Source organism: Gorilla gorilla, chromosome X, assembly GCF_029281585.2.
Source record: "Gorilla gorilla gorilla isolate KB3781 chromosome X, NHGRI_mGorGor1-v2.1_pri, whole genome shotgun sequence".
Classification (NCBI taxonomy): domain Eukaryota; kingdom Metazoa; phylum Chordata; class Mammalia; order Primates; family Hominidae; genus Gorilla; species Gorilla gorilla.
In genome coordinates this window covers 145996431-146023059 of record NC_073247.2, presented here as the reverse complement: position 1 = coordinate 146023059, position 26629 = coordinate 145996431, and the positions used below count along the sequence as shown (strand labels likewise).

General features: G+C 42.5%; 1 protein-coding gene across 4 annotated transcripts; it reads right to left on the bottom strand.

The window, feature by feature from the left end:
- Window positions 1-8631: 8631 nt before the first annotated feature.
- Window positions 8632-17825, bottom strand: CCDC160 (coiled-coil domain containing 160). 4 transcript variants are annotated; one of them, XM_019019094.3, is made up of 3 exons: window positions 17664-17788; window positions 16157-16218; window positions 8632-10255 (listed from the first exon to the last, which is right to left on the bottom strand). In XM_019019094.3, exon 3 carries the CDS (start codon window positions 10229-10231, stop codon window positions 9254-9256), a length of 978 nt encoding a protein of 325 aa, XP_018874639.1. In that variant the 5' UTR covers window positions 10232-10255; window positions 16157-16218; window positions 17664-17788; the 3' UTR covers window positions 8632-9253. The 4 variants fall into 4 exon arrangements, with proteins under 4 accessions (XP_018874639.1, XP_004064935.1, XP_055231997.1 ...); XM_004064887.5 differs by lacking the exon at window positions 16157-16218 and having other exon boundaries at window positions 17664-17825; XM_055376022.2 differs by lacking the exon at window positions 17664-17788 and having other exon boundaries at window positions 16157-16593.
- Between the last annotated feature and the right edge of the window lie 8804 nt (window positions 17826-26629).

Below are 26629 nucleotides of genomic sequence, written 5' to 3'. Positions count from 1 at the left end.
ACATGGTGAAACTCCGTCTCTATCAAAAAATGCAAAAATTAGCCAGGCATGGTGGTATGCATCTGTAATCCCAACCACTTGGGAGGCTGAGGAGAATCATTTGAACCCAGGAGGCAGAGGTTGTAGTGAGCTGAGGTAGTGCCACTGCACTCCAGCCTGGGCAACAGAGTGAAATCCTGTCTCAATAATAATAAAATAATAATAATAATAATAATAATGTCTCTTAATGGCTCCATTTCTCTGATTTAATCCTGACTAATACAGGAACTTTGTGCTCTGTAACTCTTGACAGGGTTCAGGACACACTACCCACAACTATGATAGCTTGGCATTTGAGAAAACAGCAGAAGCAGTTTTTCCTGTTTCTCTGGGTCTTCATTTCTGAAGGTTCTCATGTCACTTAAAGCTTGTATTAAATAAATTTGTCTGCGTTTCTCTTGTTAATTTGTCTTTTGTTATAGGGGTGTCAGGTATGAACCTAGCAATGGGTGAGGAAAGAAATATTTTCTCCCTTACACGCTACAGGGCTAGAGGAACTGGTCTCCAAAGGAGACACATCATATCCAGGGTCAATGTCTTACTGAATTATAAGCTATGGCTGCAGCCTGGACACTTTGGGCTCCTTGTGTCCAGAGACCAGCAGGCCAGAAGAGGGGTCACTGACTTGGTAGCAGTAATTCACTCAAATTATCAGGAGGAGGTAGGGCTGCTGTTGCACAATGGGGAGAGGGAGAAATAGGTGAGTCACCTGGGCATATCTTAGTACTTCCTTGCCAAATTGTGACTATAAGTGGACAGATACAGCAGCCCCAGCCTGAGAAGGGGATAATGACCAGGCTGCTCTTCGCCCCTCAGAAATTAGGGTCTTGGTCAGGCCAGCCAGGAAGACATCATGGCCACCAGAGGGCAGTAGCTATGGGTGAGAGTGACCTAGAATGAGCAGTGGAGGCGGCAGGTGCTGAGTATCAGTTGCAGCCCCAAAACTAACTGCAGCAGTGGGGGCTGTAGTTTGTCCCACTAATACCACTCTTCCAAGGTTCCCTTCTGGGAGAGGTGTGAAGGAATTGACAAAGAGAGATGCAAGCGATGGACCGTGGTAGACACAAAGATGCACCACCTCAAGAAAGGATTTGCTGTCCAACGGTGGGGAGTGAGGTTGGCAGGCAGCCTCCAGCTGTCAGCTCCTGCAAGGCCTGACTTACCTGCAGAGAGACACTCGGTCCCAGGTTATATTCTTCCAGACAGAGGCGGTTTGCATCTGGTGACTCAATGAGGCAGGAGAATAAAAGCCCAGGGGCTTTTATTTTTAGCACTTTGGGGGGCCAAGGCAGGTGGATCACTTGAGCCCAGAAGTTCGAGACCAGCCTGGGCAACATGGCGAAACCCCATCTCTACAAAATATACAAAAATTAGTCGGGCATGGTGGCGCGTGCCTGTGGTCCCAGCTACTTGGAGGGCTGAGGCGGGAGGATCGCTTGAGCCCAGGAGGTTGAGGCAGCAGTGAGCCGTGATTGCACCACTGCACTGCAGCCTGGGTGACAGCGTGAGTCTCTGCCTCAAAATAAAATAAAACAAAAGCCCAGGTATTTCTACCCAATTCGGGGCACTCTGATGAACAGTACTCCAGAGGTCCCTGCTGGGGTTGCTGAGGTTTTGTCAGGCTTGCATGGCAATTCAACTTCTCTCTGCCCAGTCTTGCTTCCTCCCACTTTTCCTTCACAGGTGTCAATCCGCAATAAACATCTACCACCCCAAATTCCATCTCATTATCTTCTACCAGAGGAACAAAGTGGGCAAACTCCACATCTCCTGCTTTTTCTAGTGCACCACTCTCCCCTGGCCCAAACATAGAAACCGGAGCCCCTTTGCTCTCAGCAGTTTATTTAAAAACATACCTGAATACATACCCAAAGGAAAAGATTCAAGATAACACACGTTTTATGGGGAAAAAGCCCTTATGCTACATGCAAATATATTTTTGTACTCATTAAAACCACATAAAAGTATATTATGCATTTTAAAAGGTTGATTACCTCAAAACCAGAAATGCCCTCCAGGCTTTCAGCTGACATAACCCACATTTATGAAGTCAAAAGCAGCTTTCCAGATTTTCTTCTCCTTCATTACATGAAGGGGAAATGCTGTTTTGTACAATCTTGAATACATTTGTCAGTTTGAAAGGAAACATTTTGTCTTGTTATTGAAGATATTTTAATAAAAAGATCCTGAAAATTTTTTTCAAGAATTGTTTCAGTTATGAGTGAGCAGAATATGATTCCTTTACTGTAACTTTAAGAAGCTTACCAGGGAGTCAAGGAAAGAACAAGAGGAAAACATATAAATCATCAAGTATAATTAACACTTTCTAAGCAGCAAGATGCGGGGGTGGGGGTTCACAACATTTATTTTTCTCAAAAATTAGTTAGCTTTCAATGAAAACACTTTAGGAGGCAAAGAATCTAAGGAAAAAATGAGTATTGGGTGAAAGGATCAATCATTTTGAATTATAAAAATCAGACCCCAAAGCTAAAGTGAGTGTTCATCAAAGAGTCCTGGTTGTTTATTGAATTGGCTCCATCAGTGCTGGAGCTTTCTTTATTTAGAGAGCTGTTAGTTGGGCTTCATATTTCAACTGTTCTTGTTGATGTTACTGTTACCATCCATTCCATAACCATAGGAAGAGGATGCTGTGTCTTCATGTAGACCTACTAACCTGCCATCAGAAGACATGCACACTTCACAGTCTTTCCAGTAATAAGCTGCATCTTCACTGCTCATCTCAGCCATTTGTTAGATGATTGACTCAAGTTGAGTCCAGGTTGCAGTATTAAACGAGTCTGTCTTTGGGAAAGTTAAATAATCTCTACGATGATTAATCTTTGGCTCATTAATTTTAGCACAAAAGGTGGCCTGATATAATGAGACAAGCATCCTAATGGAGTTGGACAGGCTTGGTTTGAATCCCAGATCCACCACTTGCTAGCTGTGTGATATTGACTAAGTCATTTCATATCTCTGAGCCTCGGTTTCCTCACCTGTAAAAAATGGTGGCAATCAAGGATTTTTGAGCAGACTACACAAGACAACGCATATGGAAATGTGTGACACATGATAAAGTTTTGTTACTAGGCTCTAACCAATAGCCCAAATACAGGCTAGGGTACTAGTGACATAAGGAGAATCTCTTAGGTATGCCTCCTGTCACGGTCTGAAACATACACGACAACACCTGTTGTGGAGTCAACAGGCATGGGTTGAAAGGCAAAAGTAATGCTTCGAGGATACCCCAGAACACATCCTCATAGAACCAGGAATAAACCCAGTCTCCTGGGAAATGACAACCTGCACCCAGTGAAACATAGCAATCATCAGAAGGTTGAGTGTGATCAAAGGTGTCATTCATAGAGAGAGGTAGTGGGGTGGAGGGACAGAGAGACTCTGTGAACAGTAGCTCTGACCACTAAACAGGGGAGACATCACCTTGGTACTCAGTATGGAAAGGAGGGTACACCTACAATACATAGATAACTATAGCTTCAGTGTCTCATGAGTACAAAGGACAAGACAATGACTTATTTTTATCTGAGCAGCTGTAGTAGTGGGTCCCCAGCTGCACAGCTCCTTGTGCCAAGGGAAATAAAAAATGCTATAATAGCTTCTCTTGTCTCCATTCCCTCTTCCTAGATGAGTTTTTTTTTCCCTCTGGAGCACTAGAGCAGGGATTTCTTCCCCCTTCTGGTACTCTGCCTGCTACAGCCAGGGGCCAATCGAACACAGACCTGATTGGAGGGGGGGGGGGGGTGGGTAGGCTTTAACCCAAGAAATGCCCTCTACAGGATCCTTCCTGAGGCCAGAAGAGCCATCACAATAGATTTGTTACTTTGCCTTAAGGCTTCTTATACTAATAAAACCAACATGTCTTCTCTGCAACTTGTTCCACCTTCCCAAATATATACACACATCATTGATACACATATTACGAATTAGTTCATCATATTCTCTCCAGGGAACACAATAGGTATAAAAAGCTTGGTGAGAGTAATAGCTGGGAGGAGACAGATAGATTTGGTCAATTTCCCATTGTCAATTAGCAATAATGATAATAACAAGGGTGACATTTACTGACCGTATGTGATCTCATCTTACCTCTCAAAAACACTAGTTATGTACCCTGTCTTACAAGATGAGGAAACTGAGCTACAGAGAATTACACAAGTTGCCCAAGGTCACACAGCTAACAAGTGGATAACCAGTTTGTGCACTTAACCTCTATGCTCTATGCTTCTTCGGAGACAGGAGCAACTGTGATGTTTCTCTTTCATACATCTCCTTGAAACCAGCCTACTCACGGCAGACTTGGCTTATGATAAAAATCTCTTAGGTCTTTTGTTTCCAAAACAAAAATGATAGCATCCAAAGGTAGAGTAGCATCAGCAAAATGGTTTTCTGCAGTTTGTTATCTGGAACCTGGTCTTTATGTCATGAGAACATCATTCTCCAGTCTATCTGCAAATGACCAAAAACGTTGGAATTCACAGTAGTTTTCAGGGTAGAACCTCAAATGAGACATTAAAAATCAGCAACATGGCTGGGCGAGGTGGCTCACGCCTGTAATCCCAGCGCTTTGGGAGGCCGAGGCGGGTGGATCACCTGAGGAGGTCAGGAGTTTGAGATCAGCTTGTCCAACGTGGCAAAACCCTGTCTCTACTAAAAATACAAAACTTAGCAGGGCGTGGTGGCAGGCGCCTGTAATCCCAGCTACTTGGGAGGCTGAAGCAGGAAATCACTTGAACCTGGGAGGTGGAAGTTGCAGTGAGCCGGTATCGTGCCACTGCACTCAAGCCTGGGCAACAGAGCAAGACTCCGTCTCAACAAACAAACAAAAAAATCAGCAACACATAGCATACCAGTGCTCTAATTCATTGCTGCTGAGTCCTCTTTGAAGCCAAATAAACCTTCCATATTCACATTCCAGAAATGTCCCTGCCTCCTACTCCCATGCTTTGTCTGGAAAAATCCTTCATATCCTTCAAGGCCCAGCTCAAATGTCACCTCCTTTACAAAGTGTTTCCCAGTCCCACAGGCAGAATTAATTGATCCTCCTTTATGCTCCCACAGCACTTTATATTAGCATTGGTGGTATAGCTCTTACCACATTGTTTTAATTAATTGCATAAGTAAGCTCCTTGAGGTCAGAGACTTGTCTTATTCATAAACCCTTTGATTTCCATATCCCCAGCCTAGCACATACCTTATTTCATCAAATCTAAAACTCCATCAATTGTAAGATACACCATTATTTCATGAATTACTAAGAAAAACAAAACACTGACAATTATTCTATGACATACCATCAATTTGAAGATGAGTCCCAAATTCAGGAAATGTCAAAAATTTTAAAAATGTGTTTTAGAAGGAATGAACTGTGGCAATAAGTGCTCACCAAATGTTTATAGAACTGAATTATTAAACCAAGGTGGAACAGATATTTCCAGAGAACTGTGACAGCCCATGCTTCTTAATAAGTAAGAGATTAGAAGTTGGTGATGAATGGTGTGTGACTGCATTGCTAATTTCAGATATTTTACCCAACAGATTAGTTAAAGGGATGAGTGGCCTGATGTGCCATCCCTGTTAAAACAAAAACAAAAACAAAAAACAAAACATAAACACCTGCAAGGGCCAAGCCTGCTGGCTCATGTGTGTAATCCCACTCCTTCAGAAGGCTAAGGCACAGGATTGCTTGAGGCCAGGAGTTTGAAGCCAGCCTTGACAACATAGTGAGACCCTGTCTCTAAAAATATAAAAAATTAGCCAGGCATGGAAGCAAGCCCCTGTAGTCTCAATTACTCAGGAGGCTGAGGTGGGAGGATTGCTTGAGTCCAGGAGGTCGAGGCTGCAGTGAGCTATTTGTGCCACTGCACTCCAGCCTGGGCAACAAGGCCAGCCCCCACCTCTAAAACAACAACAACAACAAAGACACCTCCAGATCTCCCATTTAATATACTAGAAAGTAAAGTGATGATATATTGATTCTAGTTCCTTAAACAAGTTCAACCCACTGCTGTGCTCATCTGCCCATGAAGAGGAATAATAGCACAGCTTTCTCCCAGTTTATTCCTGCCCTGCTTTTATTTTGATGCAATCCCTTCCTAATTCCAAACTGTTGGGTCTGTGACCTTAGCTCCCCTTTCTCCTTGGCCCTCTGAAGTTAGTGATTGTATATTACCTCCTGGTTAGTGTCTGGACCTGTGCTTTCCATAGGATCTTTCCACAGGGCAGGCCTCGCTGGGTTTTAGTATTTCAGGCTGTCTCACCAAGAATCTGTATTCTAGTTCCAACCTAGAAATAGAAACCCCACCCCCTGCCCTAGACCTAGTCTAAGCCATACACTTAATGTCTCCGGCTCTCCTTCCACCACTCTTTCCCTGCCCCCAAGCACACATACACACTCATGCAAGATAAACCAAATTGTCACTGAAAACCTTAAATACATGGTTGGTTCACAGAAATACTCCTGGAATAAAAGTTCCTCTTTGAAAATAGAATTATAGGCCGGGCATGGTGGCTCATGCCTGTAATCCCAGCACTTTGGGAGGCTGAGGTGAGCGGATCCCTTGAGCTCAGGAGTTTGAGACCAGCCTGGCCAACATGGCAAAATCCCATCTCTAATAAAAATACAAAAAAAATTAGCTGCCTGTAATCCCAGCTACTCAGGAAGCTGAGGCATGAGAATTGCTTGAACCCGGGAGGCAGAGGGTACAGTGAGCTGAGATCGTGCCACTGTACTCCAGCCTTGGCAACAGAGCTAGGTTCCGTCTCAAAAAAAAAAGAAAAAGAAAAAGAAAATGGAATTAAAATGGAATTATACTAGCCAGACATGGTAGCATATGCCAGCAGCCCAAGCTACTGGGGAGGATCACTTGAGCCCAGCAGTTTGAGTCCAGCCTGGGCAACATAGCAAGAACCTGTCCCCCTCTCTCTCTTAAAAAAAAATTATATTGAAAGGATTGAGCCTAGTAGCTTAATTAATACATTGTAAAATTTTTAAACATGTAAGCAGCTCTGCACATTAGCATTCAGGAAATGAGCGTCTTTATGAGGCAAGTACAAAGGGGCAATTTTATAAGGGGGTGATGAAGAAGACAGTAAAATAGGGCAACGAGTTCCTAGTTTGCTTTCGTACCTAGACCCTTGGTGGGAAGCCAGTGACCACTAAAAACCTGAAAGTCATCTCCCCCTTTAAGGCAGGCTGCCAGTGCCTGGGTTAGGTTTATCAGGACTAAGTCACAAAGCTCCAAAGATTAGCATCTTCCAATTTACGCCAATCCTCCCAGGCAAGGCAAGATTTGTTCAGCCTCCAGGTCAGCTTAGTCAGTATCCATTCAGCGCCTTCCCCAACCTTAATGAATAAAGAGGAAACAAGAGAAAGGTAGAGAAACAACCTCTATTGATTTATTATTGATAGTATTTGGAGATGTTCAAACTATATAAAGGACCCTGCTTATATTTTCTTTCAAAGGGAGTCTGCAAACTAGGTCCCCCAAAGTATTAGAATTGAATGCATCCAGGCCGGGTGCGGTGGCTCACGCCTGTAACCCCACTACTTTGGGAGGTAGAAATGGGTGGATCACGAGGTCAGGAGTTCAAGACCAGCCTGGCCGAGATGGTGAAACCCTGTCTCTACTAAATAAATAAATAAATACATAAATACAAAAATTAGCCAGGTGTAGTGGCAGGCGCCCGTAATCCCAGCTACTCGGGAGGTTAAGGCAGGAGAATCGCTTGAACCCGGAAGACGGAGGTTGCAGTGAGCCAAGATCTCGCCACTGCACTCTAGCCTGGGCTACAGAGCAAGACTCTGTCTCAAAAAAAAACAAAACAAAAAAAGAATTGAATGCATCCAATGCCATAGGAGTTTTACTTCCTTACAGGTAGAGTTACACTTGCAAATAAAATCATTGAGGTGAAATCACAGAACATTAGAACCGAACAGAATCTCGATGATAGATCTGCTGCCTTGTTTTATAGATGAGGACTTTTAGGGGAAGAAAGTTAACTAGTTACTGGCAGAGCAGGTACTAGAAGCCAAATGTCCTGACTCCCAGTCTAGGGATTTTCCCAACAGGGAAGACACCTAAACCCTTAAAACAATTGTATCTCATCCTCATAGTGTGCAATTACATTTGGTTCATTAGGCTTTAAAACACCATGCAAATAGAGCTCCTATTACAGGATATCTTGATGACTGATACAAACAAATGGTAAAGAGTCAACTGGCCCATCACTTCCACCCAAGGATTGAGGCAGTACATTTTTACCATGCATAAGTGTAAAATAAATTGTCATCACCTGGAGCCCTTACAGGGCTGGATTACTGTAAAAATCAAGCCAGCTCACTAAAAGTTTATCCAGATGACATCCAACTTCACCACAGTCCCCACCAACTTGTGATGTAAGCCGGGGAGGAAGCTTCGAAATTTTCCCCTGGTCGAGTTTTGGAAGAACTGTGTAAACAACGCCCCTTACTGGTCAACATAAGAAAACACAAAAGCCACTGCTGGCAAGAGCAGGGCTCTAGCAAAAGGTCACAGCAATGTCTCTAAGTCGTCTTGTAGTCTATGGGAACCGTGGCCAGGTCAAAGGAGAAAGCCTGGGGAAAACAGCAGGGGGAAGAAAAAAACTACATTTTTTTCCAGAGATGTTTATATGTACCGAATTAAAGTTAGACCCCCAAAGTAAGCAGATACATTTTTGGTATCCCATTGAGTTTGAACAGGCAGTTACAAGACCCACAGGCATATGTTAGGCTTATACACATAAACAAGATTTTTATTGTTAACATCAATGAACACAGATGGAAAAATATTCACGTGCCAAAGACATATTTGCTTACGAGATCACAAAATTGCTGTTGATTTGTATTCATAAATGATTTGGTGAATCATTATGTGTTTTTGAGTGAATATATGTGTGTGTACACACACACACACACACACACACACACACACACACACACACACACACTCTGATATGAGATTTCCAAAGCTTCGTTTCCATTTGTACTCCTGCAATAACTTCATCAGAAAGAGAAAGCAGAAGCTTGGAAACATGTATATGTTTTATAGATACTGTGATTTACTGAAAATGAAAATAACATCCTATTACATATATTTTAAGTAATACGAAAAGAAAATACAATAAACACTGATTTGGCTCAATGACTTGCCTAATGGAAGGATTTTTTTAAGTTTTAAAAAAAATCCCCAGTAAAGTGGTCAAGGATACTTGATGATGTTACCATTGAAGAAGCATAGTATTTTCTAAGCAACTCCAAGGCTCTGTTATTTCTTGCTTGTAGGGTCTTCTCAGTTCTCAGTTCATTCTTGATGGCACTGAGCTCTCCGCGGATCTTTGCCATTTCTAATTCATAATACGATTTCATTTCTTCTTTTAGGAGCACATTTCCAACCTCGGTTTGATGCTTTAACTTCCTAACAGCTTCTTTTAAATCTCTGTTCTCTAGGTTCAATTTGTGGATGACTTCTTTGGCTTGCTGGAGCTGTTCACTTAAGTTTTTTACATTTGTTGCTTTTTCAGACAGGTCATTTCTTAAAGCTTGAAGTTCATAGTCACTTTTTGAAACATCCGTCTCTGTTTCTTGAAAATTTAGGGGTTTTGTGAATATTTCTTTTTTGTAGTGCAAAAGTTCTTTTTCAGCATTTTCAAATTCCTCTTCTATTTTTCTGTATTTCATATTAAGTTCTTCCAGTTCTTCATTCAAAAGATTCAGGCAAAGTTTTGGAGACATTCTTTCCATAAATTTCTTTCTTATGTCTTGTCTTAGTAGAGCTGGTAAGTTATCTGTACTGCAGGTAGAGTTATCTTCTGTGCTGTTAAAGCTTTCTTCTGTTGTAACATCCACATTAGATGATTCATAGGATGCAGAATTTGTGTCTGTTTCATTCTTTGAAATGTTTATCTTGTTCTCTCTTAAATTTTGTTCTTGTTCTATTTCATTTAGTTGGAAAATATATTTTTTCCTCTTAAATTTACTTTCTTCTTGAAACTTTCTACTGGACAAATTATAAATTTCTTCCATTCCCTTGCTGCTATCTGCAGTCGTTTGTTCAGAAGAAGATTCAGGCTCAGAAGTCTCTTCTAGAGCATCTTGTGCACTAAAAAAAGGAGTAAACATATTCTCCTTCCAGTGTTTTCTTCTAGCATCCATTTCTCCAGGCACCTCTTCCAATATCTGAAAAACAAAATTTAAAACCAAGGCAGGCACATTATTTACACTAGTAGCTAGTATAGTAGAAAGAAATAAAAATGCTGGCTCATGGGTGAAGAATCTAAACATTTGAGGGCTGGCTCTCTCTCTAACTCACTGAATGGCTTGGGCCTCAGTCCCCTCATTTATAAATGGAAAGGGCTGAACGAGCTAAGTTCTACAGATGCTTCCAGCTTTAAAAGTCTCTCATCCTATGAAATAGAACTAGTAAACTGACACATTTAGCTACTTACTGTACACAGAGAAAGTGATTCTATAAGAAAACAACTGTACACATAAAACAGACTGCTTTAAAATAAAAAAAGTGATTCGAAATTAATAGGTTAATGTTGGTAATACCTGTGCTTTCCATGTGTCTGATGCCTTTCTAGTTCTTTTGGATTGGACTATTGTTTATTCATTCTTTAAAGTGACTAAAACATCAGGGCTTAATGAAATGTGAGCTGCTTTTGGTAAAGTATACCATGCAGACTTCCTTATGACTAACTCTGCCAAATGCCCTTCTGTCTTGACCTATAAATTCCTGCTATTCCAGTCTTGGGCTTTGCTTTTAGGCAAGACTGCCAAGTGTACAGAATTCTATCCATTTTGACAGCAATTTCATGAGGAGAACCTAATGTCAACAATTGAAAATATCAATGCCACCAAATGTGTTTTTCTCAAGATACTGACTCTGAGTGTAGTTTTTAGGTGAAAATTCAGCATACTAAATCACAACCAACTTTCCAAGTTTATAAAAATATGAGGATGATTATTTTGTTTCAAAAAGAGTCTTCCCTACCCAAAGGGAATCCTTAATGTACAGCTTTCCCACAGCACTGAAATATTTGATAAGTGACTACTTCTGAGGGAAAGGAGAAAGAAGAACCAGAGCAGTATGTGGAGGGCCACTGGCACCTGAAGCCACCAACTGGTAGCTGAAGTTAGCCCTAAAGGGTGAGGAGAAGAAGGAGAGGGTCACTTTATTCATTTTATATATTAATTCACCAAAACATATTTGTAGTATCACCATGTAGAAAAATCAAAGTATGCCTGCATCTCTTTTATCTATGCACTCAAATGTAATTTTCTGCTGGTAATGAGAAATGGCAAATGTTGTATTTATTTCTTAATTAATATTTTCTTTGATTATTATAACAATTTTGGAGAATAGAGAAAAGCACAGAAAACAGAAGGAATCTCCTTCATAATCTCATGGCCCTGAGATAACTACTTTTTGGTGTATTATCTTCTCTTTCCTTTTTACAAACAGTAGTTTATTTTTAAATAACACAGGTTTTCCTTACTATGAGCAATGAAGGAATAAACTTGATACCTACAGGTACTGAACATACCTCTCCTCTCCCCTTTCCCCCACAAAAGATGGAAGGGACTCACCATCCCCAAGGGTACATCCCTACTGGCAACTACTTGGCTTTGAGGAAAGGAGAAGGTACACATATTCTTAAGATGAACTATTTGGAGAGTTCAGTGAAGGTACTAAAATGATTGGTCCAAAAGCCAGAAGCCAAGCTTTCTTGAGGTCAATCAGACCACAATGATAAACTCAGACTTTAAATTCACAATATATATTTGCCATTGGAGCATAATCTTCTTTCTTTTGAAACAGTTCTTTCTGACTTTCATTATTCCATGAGTTACCATCCAGAAGCATCCTTGATCGATCTGTTCTTAAAGGGAAATATCATTATCTTGGTTTCCCTCATCTCTAGAAATATGAATGCAAATCAGTAGGAATTATTACAGCAATCATAGAGGAAAGGAACAGAGAGAGGAGAAAAGAGGGTGATGTTAATTGCCAGTCACATTTTTTAGCAGTCAAATTTTTACCCAACAATTATACAGATGATAAAAATGCTTCTAATCAGGTAGCAATGGCAGAGAGATTACTATTCCTCTTACTTAATTCTGGATGAAGGGCATTGGTGGGATTGATTAGGAAGGAGGTGAGCACAGGGGCAAGTAAAGTGTGGCCACTTTATATCTGGAGATAGCAAGAATATCTCTATCTGAGATAGAGGTCTGGGTATGGATAAAGGTTAAAATAAAAAACTCTTTTCATTAATAATTTTGCTCCTTGAAAAAGTTACTTCTACATCCAACCATCCCATAAATCTCTGGCAAAACACATACACATATGCACACATGCACACACACACACACTTTTTAATTTTCACTGTCTCTCTTCCCTGAGCCTCTGTATAATTTCCTGGTGTCTGAAAGGAAATGCCTTTCAGTGAAGCCTATATAGCTACTGAAATGGGAAGAGCCCATTTATGACTAAGGCCCAGAGAAGTTAAGTGACTTGACCAAGGCCACACAGCCCATAGTAGTAAAACTGAGGACCCTGTCTCTCAGGTCAGTGCTTGTTCTAAAGTTCTTCTTTATTCATCTGCTAGGTTTCATTCCCCATATTGAAAGAAAACAACTCACTATTTTCAGAGCTTAGGTATCTTTTAAAAGGCCACAAAAGAAGAGAGGAAAAGTGAAGAGGGGAGGGTAAGGAGAACTGCATGTCACATTTCAAAGAACAGAAAGAGAAAGGTTTGAAAAGCCTTTTGGAATTTCCCTCCCATGGCTTACACAGGGCAGGGTCAAGCGGTCTCTGGGCTGCTCTTTTTTTTTTCTTCTCTCTTTCATTGGCAAGATATCCTTTAAGGGCTTGTTCCCAAATCTAGTCACAGAATGTGGCAAAGCCCAGACTCGGGGTAAAAGCTGCCAGTCTCATTTTCTCTTCACAAATTGTACTGTTTTTTTTTTTTTTTTATGCTGAACGAGTATGGCATTAGTATTCTCTGGCAAGAACAAGGAATATGCTTTAAGGCAATAACACTCCTCTACCCTGGCCTGGTAGCCATTTTGTTCTCAATAAACTTGACTAGGTAATTTGTTCCAGCATAAGGCAAACCAAACCAGAAGCCATTATTGAAAGTGTAGGCATGCCTGTTAGTGGGTCAGTTGTGGACATTTATTAATATAAGTGCCTACCCAACACTACACTGGATACTGAAGGTCAGAAGGGTAGGGGAAGGAGGCCCAATGGGGATGAAAAACTGGTTTCTTTAGAAGCAAATAATCTAGGACACAGACAGGAAAACAATACAAAGTCATAGGACAAGTAGTCCTCTAAGATAGCAATCCCCCAGAAGCCCTTAGGACTGCACTATTAAGGCGTATGTGTCTACAATATGACTACATCTATTCATTTGTGTCTGACATGAATTAATAATGGATTCCTGATGGTTCTAGTTAGTGTCTCACTGAAAACATCATCATTTATCCTCAGGTGACTTTTTTGCAGTGGCAAAGTAATAGGACATTTTTGTGGAGTGAGAGATCTCTTGTCTCATGAAAGTGGTTTGTATTCACCTAAAGAATTTGAGAACCACTGATAAAATAAATTGAATATGAATTTATATATAACATGATGTAACATAAATGTTGAGAGCTAAGCAAAGAACAGTCATTTACAATGGACCTATAGGTGCACTGTTCCATAAAAATCTTAGAGGAATGCACATCTATTCTCAAATAGCTCCATAAAATAATACACTACTGTTTACTGTGAAAGGAGAAATCCACAAACCATCTCAGTTTCATTTTTGAGCTGGGGCCCCAGAGAGTACAATCATATTAAAGCGGATGTGAAATTTAATTATTTGTTTTCTAAAATATTCATATTTTAAATCACAGGCTTTAGGGAAATTTGATGACATAAATCAAAATTTTTTTTCTGTTGCCTTATCCCATTTACACAGGCACAGTGGCTCACATCTGTAATCCCAGTGCTTTGGGAGGCAGAGGCGGAAGGATAACTTGATGTCAGGAGTTCAAAACCAGCCTGGGCAACATAGTGAGATCCGTATCTACAAAAATTAAAAACAAAATTAGATAGGTGTGGTGGTATATGCCTGTAGTCCTAACTACTCAGGTGGGAGGATTGCTTGAGCTCAGGGGGTTGAGGCTGAAGTGAGCTATGATCATGCCACTGCACTCCAGCCTGGGAAACAGAGCGACACTCTGTCTCCTAAAAAAAAAAAAAAAGAATTTGGTTTCAAAGTTTCAGGACCATCTCTCTTCACAAATTTAGATCTGCCTGCAAAATTCCATTATTCTTCCAGGCAGAGTAGGTAGGGACTGGAAAACAGTTCTGGAAGAATGCCAAAGGCTTTTTCCCATCTCACAAGGGTCCTTCCTCTCAGACTTTGTAAACTGGGAATGATGGTTGGAAAAGGTCATCTCCAACCCGTGTTGAGTAACCTGTCATTATCCTCAGTCGCTTAGTAGCTCTCAACAAGGGGCATGGCTTTTAGTCACTGCCCAGGGGCAGTAAGGTGAAGACAAAGGGCTCCTCTTAACATAAAGAACTTTTTCCCCTTATTCTTGGATGGTCTATTCTCTGGACTCTTAGAAAAACTGCTCCACCAAAATAGGAAAAAAATCTGTTACAAAGGAAATCACTAGGTTTGCTTCCTTCTCAACTGTCCAATTTATTCTCACTTCAGAGCAGTGGTTCTCAAACTTTTTTTTTTCTTTTTCCTGCTTCCACTGTTTCCAGACACAAAAACACTCCCATCATTACCCTCTTTCCTTAGAAGATTCTGACCTGCCCCCTACAGGGGAGATTCCCCATTCTCCACCCTTTTTCACTGACTTGCAGAAAACCATTAAATACCAAAAGAAGGACCCAAATGAACGGTCTGAAGTTAAGATGGATCAATATGTTTTACCATGCAACATTGTGGGGAAGAAGGAAAAGGAAGTTCCTGAGAAAGGAACTGAGTGTGGACTATGGTGGAAAAAAGACTGAAGGAGTCAGATATCTTGGCCCCCACATTTTAGAACTGCAAGCCTCAGATTCTTCAGGTGTAAAATAGGGACAATATACCTGTTTCACAGGTGATTAAGAAAAATGAATGAAAATGGAAATGAAAGCAACTTTTAAAGTGTACTGTAAACAATGGGTTTTGTTCATTTTCAGGTTTTCCTTACCCTCCCTTTGAACATAAACTAGCCAGTTAAAGAACCTAAACTTTCTCCAGAGATATGTACTCCAAAGTGGCCAGCCGGAAGTCATCAGACCTCAGAAAAAGTTAGTTTGAAAAAAAAAGTAGGCACTATTAAAATAAATATAAGGAAGCCTAAACTCCAATCTCAGATTAATTTAATCTGCATCTTCAGGGAAAAATTATCCCTAACTTCCGTAAGTTAGTTGTTGATGTCCCCAAATTTCTGAAGCTGAATTGATTTTATCTAAGCAAAAAAGTGGTAGTCTTTTCTACACCCTAATATATTGGCATTTTAAAATCACCAATTGCTTTACCAAGAGTTTTCCAAATGTCCCACTGTATTTCAGAGGCACCAATAACTTCTCAGAAATACAGGAGTATTCGTTTGAAGATTAGCAAGGATGATTTTGCACTCTGAATTGTTCCTGTGCTTCTGTGGCATTTCACACAGACCTTTATTATACAAATATGCTATGATGGCCTGGCATTGTTACCTGACACATAGTAGCCCTGAATAAATATTTGTTTAATGAATGATCGTTAATATTCTTCCTGAAATCTCTACAATGCTTTGATTCTAATTTAGTTTTAAAAAAATTTTTTTGACATAATTTCTCCTCTGGCTTAAAAAGTTTTGGGGGGTGGTATTTTAGAGAAAGCACTTTTATTTTTCCCTTGAAGTTTATTTGGCTTAGCTGAAGTCTTCAGGACACTTTTCCTTTGTATTTTTATGAGGCCTTCCTGAGAGCTTACTGACAATGCAGACGATCAATTACAAGGCTGAAGAGTTATGTTGCGTAAGGCTCTGTGCTTCTAAACACCCCAAAAAGATAACAGCTAACACGACTGTACTTACACTTCCTGGGGTCCAAGATCTTCTGTCTACTGGATATCCTTGCCCTTCTTCTCCAGTTTGAACTGGAAAAAAGAAAATTCCGCCTCCCTCCATGTAATCAGGAAATACATTTAACCAGAATGCCCAAACCCATGTTTATATCTGAGATGTAGATTAAAATGACAAGTGATGGCCAGGCACGGTGGCTCATGCCTGTAATCCCAGCACTTTCGGAGGCTGAGGCGGGCGGATCACAAGGTCAGGAGTTTGAGACCAGCCTGACCAACATGGCAAAACCCCGTCTCTACTAAAAATACAAAAATTAGCCGGGCGTGGTGGCACGCGCCTGTAATCCCAGCTACTCATGAGGCTGAGGCAGGAGAATCGCTTGAACCAGGGAGGGGAAGGTTGCAGTGAGCCGAAATCGCGCCACTGCACTCCAGCCTGGGCGACAGAGCAAGACTCCGCCTCAAAAAAAAAAAAAAAAAAAAAAAAAAAGACAAGTGATATATTTAGAATGTCATTTGGTCTATCTGAAATGTGATACCAGACACTAAGAGGTAATTTCTCTTTTTGTCAACCCATTTCCCCAACTATTATTCCACTAAGTCTTCCTTCCCCAAGCCATACAGATATCAAATGGGACAAGAATCATGAGGAAATTTTATTCAACACAGTACCTCCTCACTTTTAGCACCTATTGAGCAAAGGAGCCACCCTGGCTTGTTAATGAGCACGCCAGGAACCGCATTAGCAAAAGGCTGGGGCCCAGGCCTTGACTCCCTCCCTCAGAGTGCAGTTAATTTGAAACAAACAAACAAACAAACAAAAAAACATCGAAAAGGGAAGTCATCCTGATTTTTGCCTTCATCTGTCAGGGTCCTAATATATGGGCCAAAGTGTCCACTTCCCGGGACAAATTGTCTTCTCTGTTGCTTGGCAGCTATTGAGGGGAAAGAAAAGTACCATTGAAAACTGGGCCCCGTGAATGCTTATTACTCCCCAATTCTTTGTTATTAGTGTGAAGTTATTCCTTCTAGAAGAAAAGATACGGGGAGTCACCTTAATTCCGAAGGCTGAGACTTTATTAGTATGAGAGTCACATTCTTGCTACAAAGCTGTATCTTTGTATGCATAGTTTGGGAGTTTTCTCTGTAAATTGTTAACTGAAACTCCTGCCATCGTTGCCTCCCGAGGAGAGAAGGTGGCTCGGGGTCGGGGGCGCTGCTTCGGTCCCCATTGCAGGTGACACTTTCCACCTCCCGAGTCCCGACCTAGTCGCTGGCGGGCGGCGGGAGAGGCCTGACCCCACTCCTCTTTCCGCACTGCCACTCCCACGTCCTGGTCCTTTCCCTCCCAAACGCTCTCCAGCCCCGGCCTGGGGCTATAAGGACAGAAATAACCTGCAGTGGGGGTTGGGGTGCGGACCTGGGCGCCTGCCCCTGGCTCCCCGCCCCTTCGCCCCCTGTGTCCGGGAAGAAGAGGGGCGAGCCCGGGGGAGCCCGGGCTTTCCCGTCCGCAGACATACCTGGAAGCGTGGATGCCGTCTGAAGAGCCCGAACCTCTCTTCCTCAAAGACAATCACCATCCGCGCGCGGCAGCCCCCAGTTCGGCTCTGGCCACCGCGACCCCGCCGGGCCGGCTCCGGGCTGAGCCACCGCAGTGCAGCGCCAGCGCGGGCCGCGCGGTTGCCTAGCAACGAGCCTGCCCGATTTAAAGGGACCCGGACTCCGGACGCGCGCAGGGGGCCGGGCGCTGGCGTCCCGCAGTCAAAGCCTGGCCGGACGACTGAGCATGCCCGATGAAGCGGGTACCGCGGCGGCTTCTGCCCGGCAAGAAATAGGAGCTCGTGGAAGGAGAGCTGAGTCAGGGTGGGAAGGGGCCAGAAACTGCAAGGCAGCCCCACCCGCAGTGGGATTATTACGGAGGGTCTGGGTGACTCACAAAGCCACCTGGACACTATGACTGTATGGGGGTCCAGACGGCGTGGCATAGGGTCGGTTCCTAGGTCTGCTGTTATTAGCATGACATGGTGGAGGGTTTGCTCTGGAAGGTTGCCAGGATTTGGTGCAGGGTTGCTAACTATGCAGGAGTTCCACCCCACCCTCCATCCCCACGCACACCCTCACGCATTAGCACAATGGTCTGACTTCTGACCAAGGTTTTAAGGACGTTAGGTCAGGAGAGCATTGTGCCGTGGCTATGCCCCTACGGAAGACTGGGCTTGTATCTCAGAGAGCCCATGGTTTCCTCATTTGCCACTCAGGAATTTCTCTAAACCACTCTTGCACCCTACTTGAATTTAAAACCCATTGGGGGCAACTAGTTCCACACTACTGACAGTGTGAAATTGTTTCCTTTTATTAGTCCCCAAAGTACTGTCTTCCTACTTCAAAAGTTGCTCACAACTTCCAGGATTTGGTTGGGTGACAAGCCCATGCTTTTCATTGTGTTATAGATTTTAAACATTGTATTTTGTTGAATCAATAAATGATCTTCTTAGACTTAGGCCACGTGCAGTGGCTCACACCTGTAATCCCAGCACTTTGGGAGGCCGAGGTGGGCGGATTACCTGAGGTCAGGAGTTTGAGACCAGCCTGGCCAACATGCTGAAACCCATTTCTACTAAAAGCACAAAAATTAGCCTGGCGTGGTGGTGCACACCTGTAGTCCCAGCTACTCGGGAGGCTAAGGCAGGTGAATTGCTGGAACCTGGGAGGCGTGAGCTGAGATCATGCCACTGCACTCCAGCCTGGGTGACAGAGCGAGACTCCATCTCAAAAAATAAATAAATAGGCCGGGCGCGGTGGCTCATGCCTGTAATCCCAGCAATTTGGGAGGCCGAGGTGGGCGGATCACCTGAGGTCAGGGGTTCGAGACCAGCCTGGCCAACATGGTGAACCCTCATCTCTACTAAAAATTACCAAAAAATTAGCCTGGTGTGGTGGCACACATCTGTAGTCACAGCTACTCGGGAGGCTGAGGCATGAGAATCACTTGACCCTGGGAGGCGGAGGTTGCAGTGAGCCGAGATTGCACCACTGCTCTCCAGCCTGGGTGACAGAGTGAGACTCCATCTCTAAATAAATAAATAAATGAATATCTTCTCAGATTCTGATTAGCCTGGTTGCCCAGTATTAATTCTTCCATCACCACGATGGACTTGACCCAGGCTGTGGGACCTGAAACCGTGGGTCTGGGGTGTCTGAAATAGTAACAAGAGTGATTCTTAGGAAAGCTAGTATTTTCTAGGAAGCATTAGGGTGAAAGGAAATTTTGGCTTTGGAATCTCAAGTGAAAGGAGGTTTAAGAATTTTTTAAACGTGCCAGGCTAATTTATCAAGGACCTAGCAAGGGAGTGACTTAGGAACAATACCAGGATACATTTCAAAGCTTCAAAACTTCTTGGGAACCGGATGTAACAGGTGTTTGAGAGCTGGCAAAGCTTCTTCCAGGTGCCCTGAGGCCTAGTTCTCAATCACCTTTTTCCTCCTTAGAGAACCAAAGTCAACAAGGGTTGGAGGTAGGAAGAGTCCTAATGTCAATGTGTGTTTTATTATAGACTGACTCCTTCAGAATTAGTTTGTGGGATTCTGACAGAACTTCTTTCCTTGACGTTGAGTCTCCAAATTGCCGTGCATCTTCCATGTATTTTTTTTTTTTTTTGAGACAGAGTCTGGAGTGCAGACCCAGGCTAGAGTGCAGTGGTGCAATCTCAGCTCACTGCAACCTCTGCCTTCCCGGTTCAAGTGATTCTCCTGCCCCAGCCTCCAGAGTAGCTAGGACTACAGGCCCGCACCACCGTGCCTGGCTCATTTTTTAATTTTTAATTTTTAGTAGAGAAAGGGTTTCTCCATGTTGGCCAGGCTGAACTTGAACTCCTGACCTCAAGTGATCCACCTGCCTTGGCCTCCCAAAGTGCTGGGATTACAGCCATGAGTCACCGCACCTGGCCTATCATTTGTTTTAATTATTTTAAAAGGATCCCATTTATTTCTGCTGGAGGTAAGATCCCTTATAATAAAGGAATCTTTCTTAATTGCTCCGTGCTTCACTTTCCTCATTTGTACAATGGGAATACTAATTGGACTTAACTCATGAGTGTTGTGAGGATCAAGTGAGTTAATGTTTTTAAGACCCTTAGAATGGTACTTGACACAGAATAAATCCTATATAACTGTTTGCTATTCTTATTATTATATTGCCTTATACATTCATCACTTTCCTAAAATATAAATACAAACACACTGATGGTGATAATTCAGGGTGTGTTCTGGAAAATGGAGTCAGAAACCTTGAGACCCAGAATTCCAAACCTTTATTTCAGGTAGAGTTTCAGATTCTCACCAAGCAACTCCACACCACCCCCATATTCGTGAATAAAAGGCAGAAAGATTACCTTGGTCTTGCCGTAATTATCTTTTTAAATATGGTGGGTCACTCCTTGTACCATCGGTATCAAATGGCAGAGGATCAACAACGATTAGGACAGAGAGTTTTGTTATTCAAAGCTACTGCAGACTTGGAGATAGGTTTTCAAATATGTAAGTCAGAAAACGTTTACTATCCTCTGGAAGATTTACCAATACTAAGGCAACAAAGCACTTGATATTGTATTAATAGAATTATACAGTCATACAATGGAGCCCAACCTTCTCATTTCACCACGTAGGAGACTGAGACCCAGAGAAGTAATGTGATTTTTTTCTTTGATCATGCAGCAAAATAGGCTACTTTTGATTGCCCTGGAAAATGATCCTAGTTTCAGTAGCCTCAAACCTGGGCTATTTGGGGCAATGAAAACATATACATTTATAAGTATGTATATATATATATACAATTATATATATATAATTATAATTATATATATATATAATTGTATATATATATATATATTTTTTTTTTTTTGCGACGGGGGTCTCACTCTGTCGCCAAGGCTGAAGTGCAGTGGCGTGATCTCAACTCACTGCAACTTCTGCCTCCCGGGTTCAAGCAGTTCTCCTGCCTCAGCCTCTCAAGAAGCTGGAATTTAAGCGTGTGCCACCACACCTGTCTAATTTTTTGTATTTTTAGTAGAGACGGGGTTTTACCACGTTGGCCAGGCTGGTCTCAAACTCCTGACCTCAGGTGATCCACCCGCCTCAGCCTCCCAAAGTGCTCAGATTACAGACGTGAGCCACCGCACCTGGCCTATAAGCATATATTATATGTGGATAAACTATTTGTGCAGATAATAATAATAGCTAACATTTATCACACCCCACATCCCATACATCAGCAAATTCTGTTGGCCGTACCTTCCTAATATCTGACAGCTTCTCCAGCCTGGGCAACAGAGCAGAATCTGACAGCTTCTCACCATTTCCACCTTTACCATCCCTCCTCTGGCCCTCATCATCTTTTGACTGGACCTTGCAATAGCCTCCTGCTTCTACACTTGCCTGCTGTATTCTTTTCCTACAGCTGCCATAATGAAGTATCACAAACTGGGTGGCTTAAAGCAACAGACACTTATTCTTTCACAGTTCTGGAGGCCTAGAAGCCCAAAACTAAGGTGGTTTGAAGTGGGTTCCTTCTAGAGGCTCTGAGTGAGAATCTGTCTCTCCTAGCTTCTGGTGGTTGCCAGCAATCCTCAACCCTGCACGGCTTGCAGATGCATCACTCCAATCTCCGCCTCCGTCTTCCCATGGTCTTCTCCCTATGTGTCTGTGTGTCTTCACATGGCCGTCCTCCTTCTGTGTGTGTCTGTGTGCCCAAACTCCCTTCCTCTTATAAGCATGCCAGTTGTTGGCCTAGGGCCCACCCTAATCCAATATGACCTCATCTTAACTTGATTGCATCTGTAAAGACCCCCTTTCTTTCTCTTTCTTTCTTTCTTTCTTTCTTTCTTTCTTTCTTTCTTTCTTTCTTTCTTTCTTTCTTTCTTTCTTTTTCTTACTTTCTTCCTTTCTCTTTCTTTCTCTTCTTTCTTTCTTTCTTTCTTTCTTTCCTTCTTTCTTTCTTTCTTTCTTTCTTTCTTTCTTTCTTTCTTTCTTTCTTTCTTTCTTTCTTTCTTTCTTTCTTTCTTTCTTTCTTTCTTTTTCTTTCTTTCTTTTTTGACAGAGTCTCACTCTCTGTTGCCCAGGCTGGAGTGCAGTGGCATGATCTCAGCTCACTGCAACCTCCGCCTCCCAGGTTCAAGTGATTCTCCTGCCTCAGCCTCCTGAGTAGCTGGGATTACAGGCATGCACCACCACGCCCAGCTAATTTTTGAATTTTTAGTAGAGACGGGGTTTCACCATGTTGGTCAGGCTGGTCTCGAATTCCTGACCTCATGATCCACCTCCCTCAGCCTCCCAAAGTGCTGGGATTACAGGCGAGAGCCACCAAGCCCGGCCCTGTAAAGACCCTATTTCTAAATAAGGTCACGTTAATAGGTATTGGGGGTTAGGATTTGAACATATCTTTTGGGGGGACACAATTCAACCCACAACACCTGCCCAGCGCCTATTCTCAGCACAGTATCCAGAGAGACCGTTACAAAACACTAAGTCAAATCATGTTACAACTCTGCTCAAAAGCCTACAAAGGCTCTCTATTTGATTTACAGTAAAAGCCAAAGCCTTTGTAATAGGCTCTATGGGATTTGCATCAAGAACCCTCTAACTCCACACCCATACCCACAATACTTCTCTGATCTCTCCTACTCCTTTGGCCCTTGCTGATACCACTCAATAACAGTGGCTGCCTTATTGTTTGGAGAATACACAGGCGCCCTCCCACCATTAGGGGCTTTGCTCAACCTGTTCCCTTTGCCTTGAATGCTCTTTCCCAAGACATCCACGTATCTTACTTCCTTACCTCCCTCAAATCTTTGTTCAAATCCTAGCTTCTTGGTGACACCTACTTTAACCTATAGCCTCTCCAGCACTCCCACTATTCTTTACCATGCTCTAATTTTTTTAATATAGCACTTATTTTCTAACATACTCCATTATGTTATCTTCTGTTCCTCCTGCACCCCTTGCCTCCAGTCTGCACTACACTATAAGCTCCAAGAGGGCAGGGATCTTTGATTCATTCACTGATATATACTAAGCACCAAGCAGACTGCTCGGCACATGGTAGGCACCGAACAGTTAATGAATGAATGGATGAATGGATTAATGAGTTGAGCTCATACCATGTGCCAGGAGTGTTTCATTTAATCTTCACAACAATCTTATGATGTAGGTACTATTATTACAGCCTCCCTTATATCACTTTCTCTTCATTTCTCTATTCCTATATTTTACAGATGAGAAAACTGAAGCACACGGAGATTAAGTAACCTGCCTAATGTCACACAATTTGGGGTTTGAACTCAGGAAGGTCTGGCTTTGGAGTCTTTCAATGACTATGCAGCATTGACACATAAGAGAGCATCTGACCACTAGTGTCAGGGAGACCTTATATCCCAGCTATGTCTTGTTCTGACATTCACGTTTTCTAACAGCAGGTGATGAATAGTAATAGTTTTCAAACTATTCATGCCATATTTTGCTAAGATGCAGTTTGATGATGTTTATACATTGCATCACACAAACTCTGGAAACTATCTGGGTACAAATACCAGCTCCACTATTTAACTGATATATGTTCTTGAGCAATCTGCTTAGCTTCTCTGTATCCTAGGTTCTTCCTGAATAAATCAGGAGTAATTATAATACCTACTTCACAGGGTGGCTGTAAGGATAAATTAGTCACTACATGTAAAGCAATTTGAACAGTGCTTGGTAAATAGAAAGTACTCAACAGGTCTTAACTGTTAGTAATAGTAGTCTTCTGTAAGTAACAAATTTTGATCTAGTCTTGCCTATAATATAGAAGTTGTGATACAAATTTACCCCTGATGGGGGCCGGGTGCGGTGGCTCATGCCTGTAATCCCAGCACTTTGGGAGGCCAAGGCGGGCGGATCACCTGAGGTCAGGAGTTCAAGACCAGCCTCAACATGGAGAAACCCCATCTGTACTAAAAATACAAAATTAGCCGGGTGTGGTGGTGCATGCCTCTAATCCCAGCTACTCAGGAGGGTGAGGCAGGAGAATTGCTTGAACATGGGAGGCAGAGGTTGCGGTGAGCCGAGATCCCGCCATTGCAATCCAGCCTGGGCAACAAGAGTGAAACTCCGTCTCAAAAATAAATAAATAAATAAATAAATAAATAAAAATAAAAAAAAATTTACCGCTGATGTTAGAAGTCATAATAAAGGTTATCTTGTGGTGGGGTGGGTAGTAACTGGAAAAGAGTACAAGGCAGGTTTAGGGGTTATGGTAATGTTCTATTTCTTTTGGCTTTTTTTTTTTTTGAGACAGGGTCTCGCTCTGTCACCCAGGCTGGAGTGCAGTGGCACCATCTCGGCTCACTGCAGCCTCCACCTCCTGGGTTCAAGTGATTCTCATGCCTCAGCCTCCCGAGTAGCTGGGACTACAGGCGTGCACCACCACGTCCAGCTAAGTTTGTATTTTTAGTAGAGACGTGGTTTCACCATGTTGGCCAGGCTGGTCTCGAACTCCTGACCTCAAGCAATCCACCCGCCTCTGCCTCCCAAAGTGCTGGGATTACAGGCATGAGCCACCACGGCTGGCCAGTAATGTTCTATTTCTTGATGTGGGCATGGTTATGTGGATTTGTTTACTTTGTGAAAAATCGTGGAAATGTACACTTAAGTTTCGGACTTTTTTATTTCTTTGTTTATTTGCATACCTCAATACAAATTCGATTTAAAAACAACTGAAGGCAGCCTCCCTCATATCACTTTCTCTTAATTTCTGTATTCCTTTTAAAAAATTTCTCCAAATTCCTGCTTATTCAAGTAACATTTGCTGAGCACCTCAATGTGCCTGGAATTGGACCGAAAGCTAGAAGTATTTAAATAGGCAAATGTAATAAATGCAGTGATGGGTGTATGCACAAATTAAGGAGGGCTCAGAGGAAGGAGTGGTCCATCAGATGGGAAAGGGGCTTGAGTCAAGGAAATCTCAAGCCCCTTGGAAGTTGAATCATCTGAGCTGGGTCTTGAAAGATGAATAGTAGTTCACATATACAAAGGTGGTAAACGCAGAAGGAACAGCACGTGTAAAGGCACAGAAGTACGAAACAGCAAACAGCATGACAGGTTAGAAATCTTTTTTTTTTTTTTTTTTTTGAGACAGAGTCTCACTCTCTCGCTCTGTCACCCAGGCTGAAGTACAGTAGCGTGATCCCTGCTCACTGCAACCTCCGCCTCCCAGGCTCAAGTGATTCTTGTACCTCAGCCTCCTGAGTAGCTGGGATTACAGGCACATGCTACCACGTCCAGCTAATTTTTTGTATTTTTAGTAGAGACGAGGTTTCACTGTGTTAGCCAGGATGGTCTCGATCTCCTGACCTCATGATCTGCCCGCCTCGGCCTCCCAAAGTCCAGAGATTACAGGTGTGAGCCACTGCACCTGGCCTTGACGGGTTAGAAGTCTTAAACTATTTCAGATTTGCTGGAGCTTAAAGTGGAAGGCAGGAGTTAGGAGGGGATTGAGTGAGAGTAAGAGCCCACAGAAAAAGGTGCTACTCGTAGGTGAAGTTATATTTGTTTAACAGATTAAAATATTTGAAAATCCAAATAGATGCATTTATATAGTTGATTTGCCTTACTAAATCATTTGGTTGGATTCAGAAAATACTTATTCATTTATCTACAACACATCAGGTAGTGTGCTAAATCTGTGCATTCAAAAATTACTAAAATCAGGCTGGCTTGGTGTCTCAAACCTGTAATCCCAGCATTTTGGGTGGCTGAAGTAGGAGGATCACTTGAGATCAGCCTGAGCAATAGAGTAAGACCCTAGCTCTACAAAAATTAAAAATAAAAATAAATTTTCCAGGCGTGGTGGCACACGCCTGTAGTCCCAGCTACTCAGGAGGCTGAGCTGGAAGGATTGCTTGAGCCCAGTAGTTTGAGGTTGGAGTAAGCCATGATTGTGCCACTGCATTCCAACCTGAGTGACGGAGGGAGACTTGTCTCTAAAAAATTAAAAATAAAAAAAAAAGAAGATCAACAAACCCAAGCACAATAAATATGAAGAAAATGACACCAAGGCCCATGATAATCAAATTGCTTAAAATCAGTGATAGAGAAAACCTCAAGGCAGCCAGAGGAAAAAACAACACATTATATACATAGGGCAGACATTTCTCTTCAGAAAAAATGCAAGCCAGAAGACAGTGGAGCAACATCTTTTTTTTTTTTTCGAGATGGAGTCTTGCTCTGTCACCCAGGCTGGAGTGCAGTGGTGCAATCTCAGCTCACTGCAACCTCCGCCTCCTGGGTTCAAGCGATTCTGCTGTCTCAGCCCCCCGAGTAACTGGGATTACAGGTGCATGCCACCACGCCCAGCTAATTTTTGTATTTTTAGTAGAGACTGGGTTTCGCCATGTTGGCCAGGCTGGTCTCAAACTCCTGACCTCAGGTGATCTGCCAACCTCGGCCTGCCAAAATG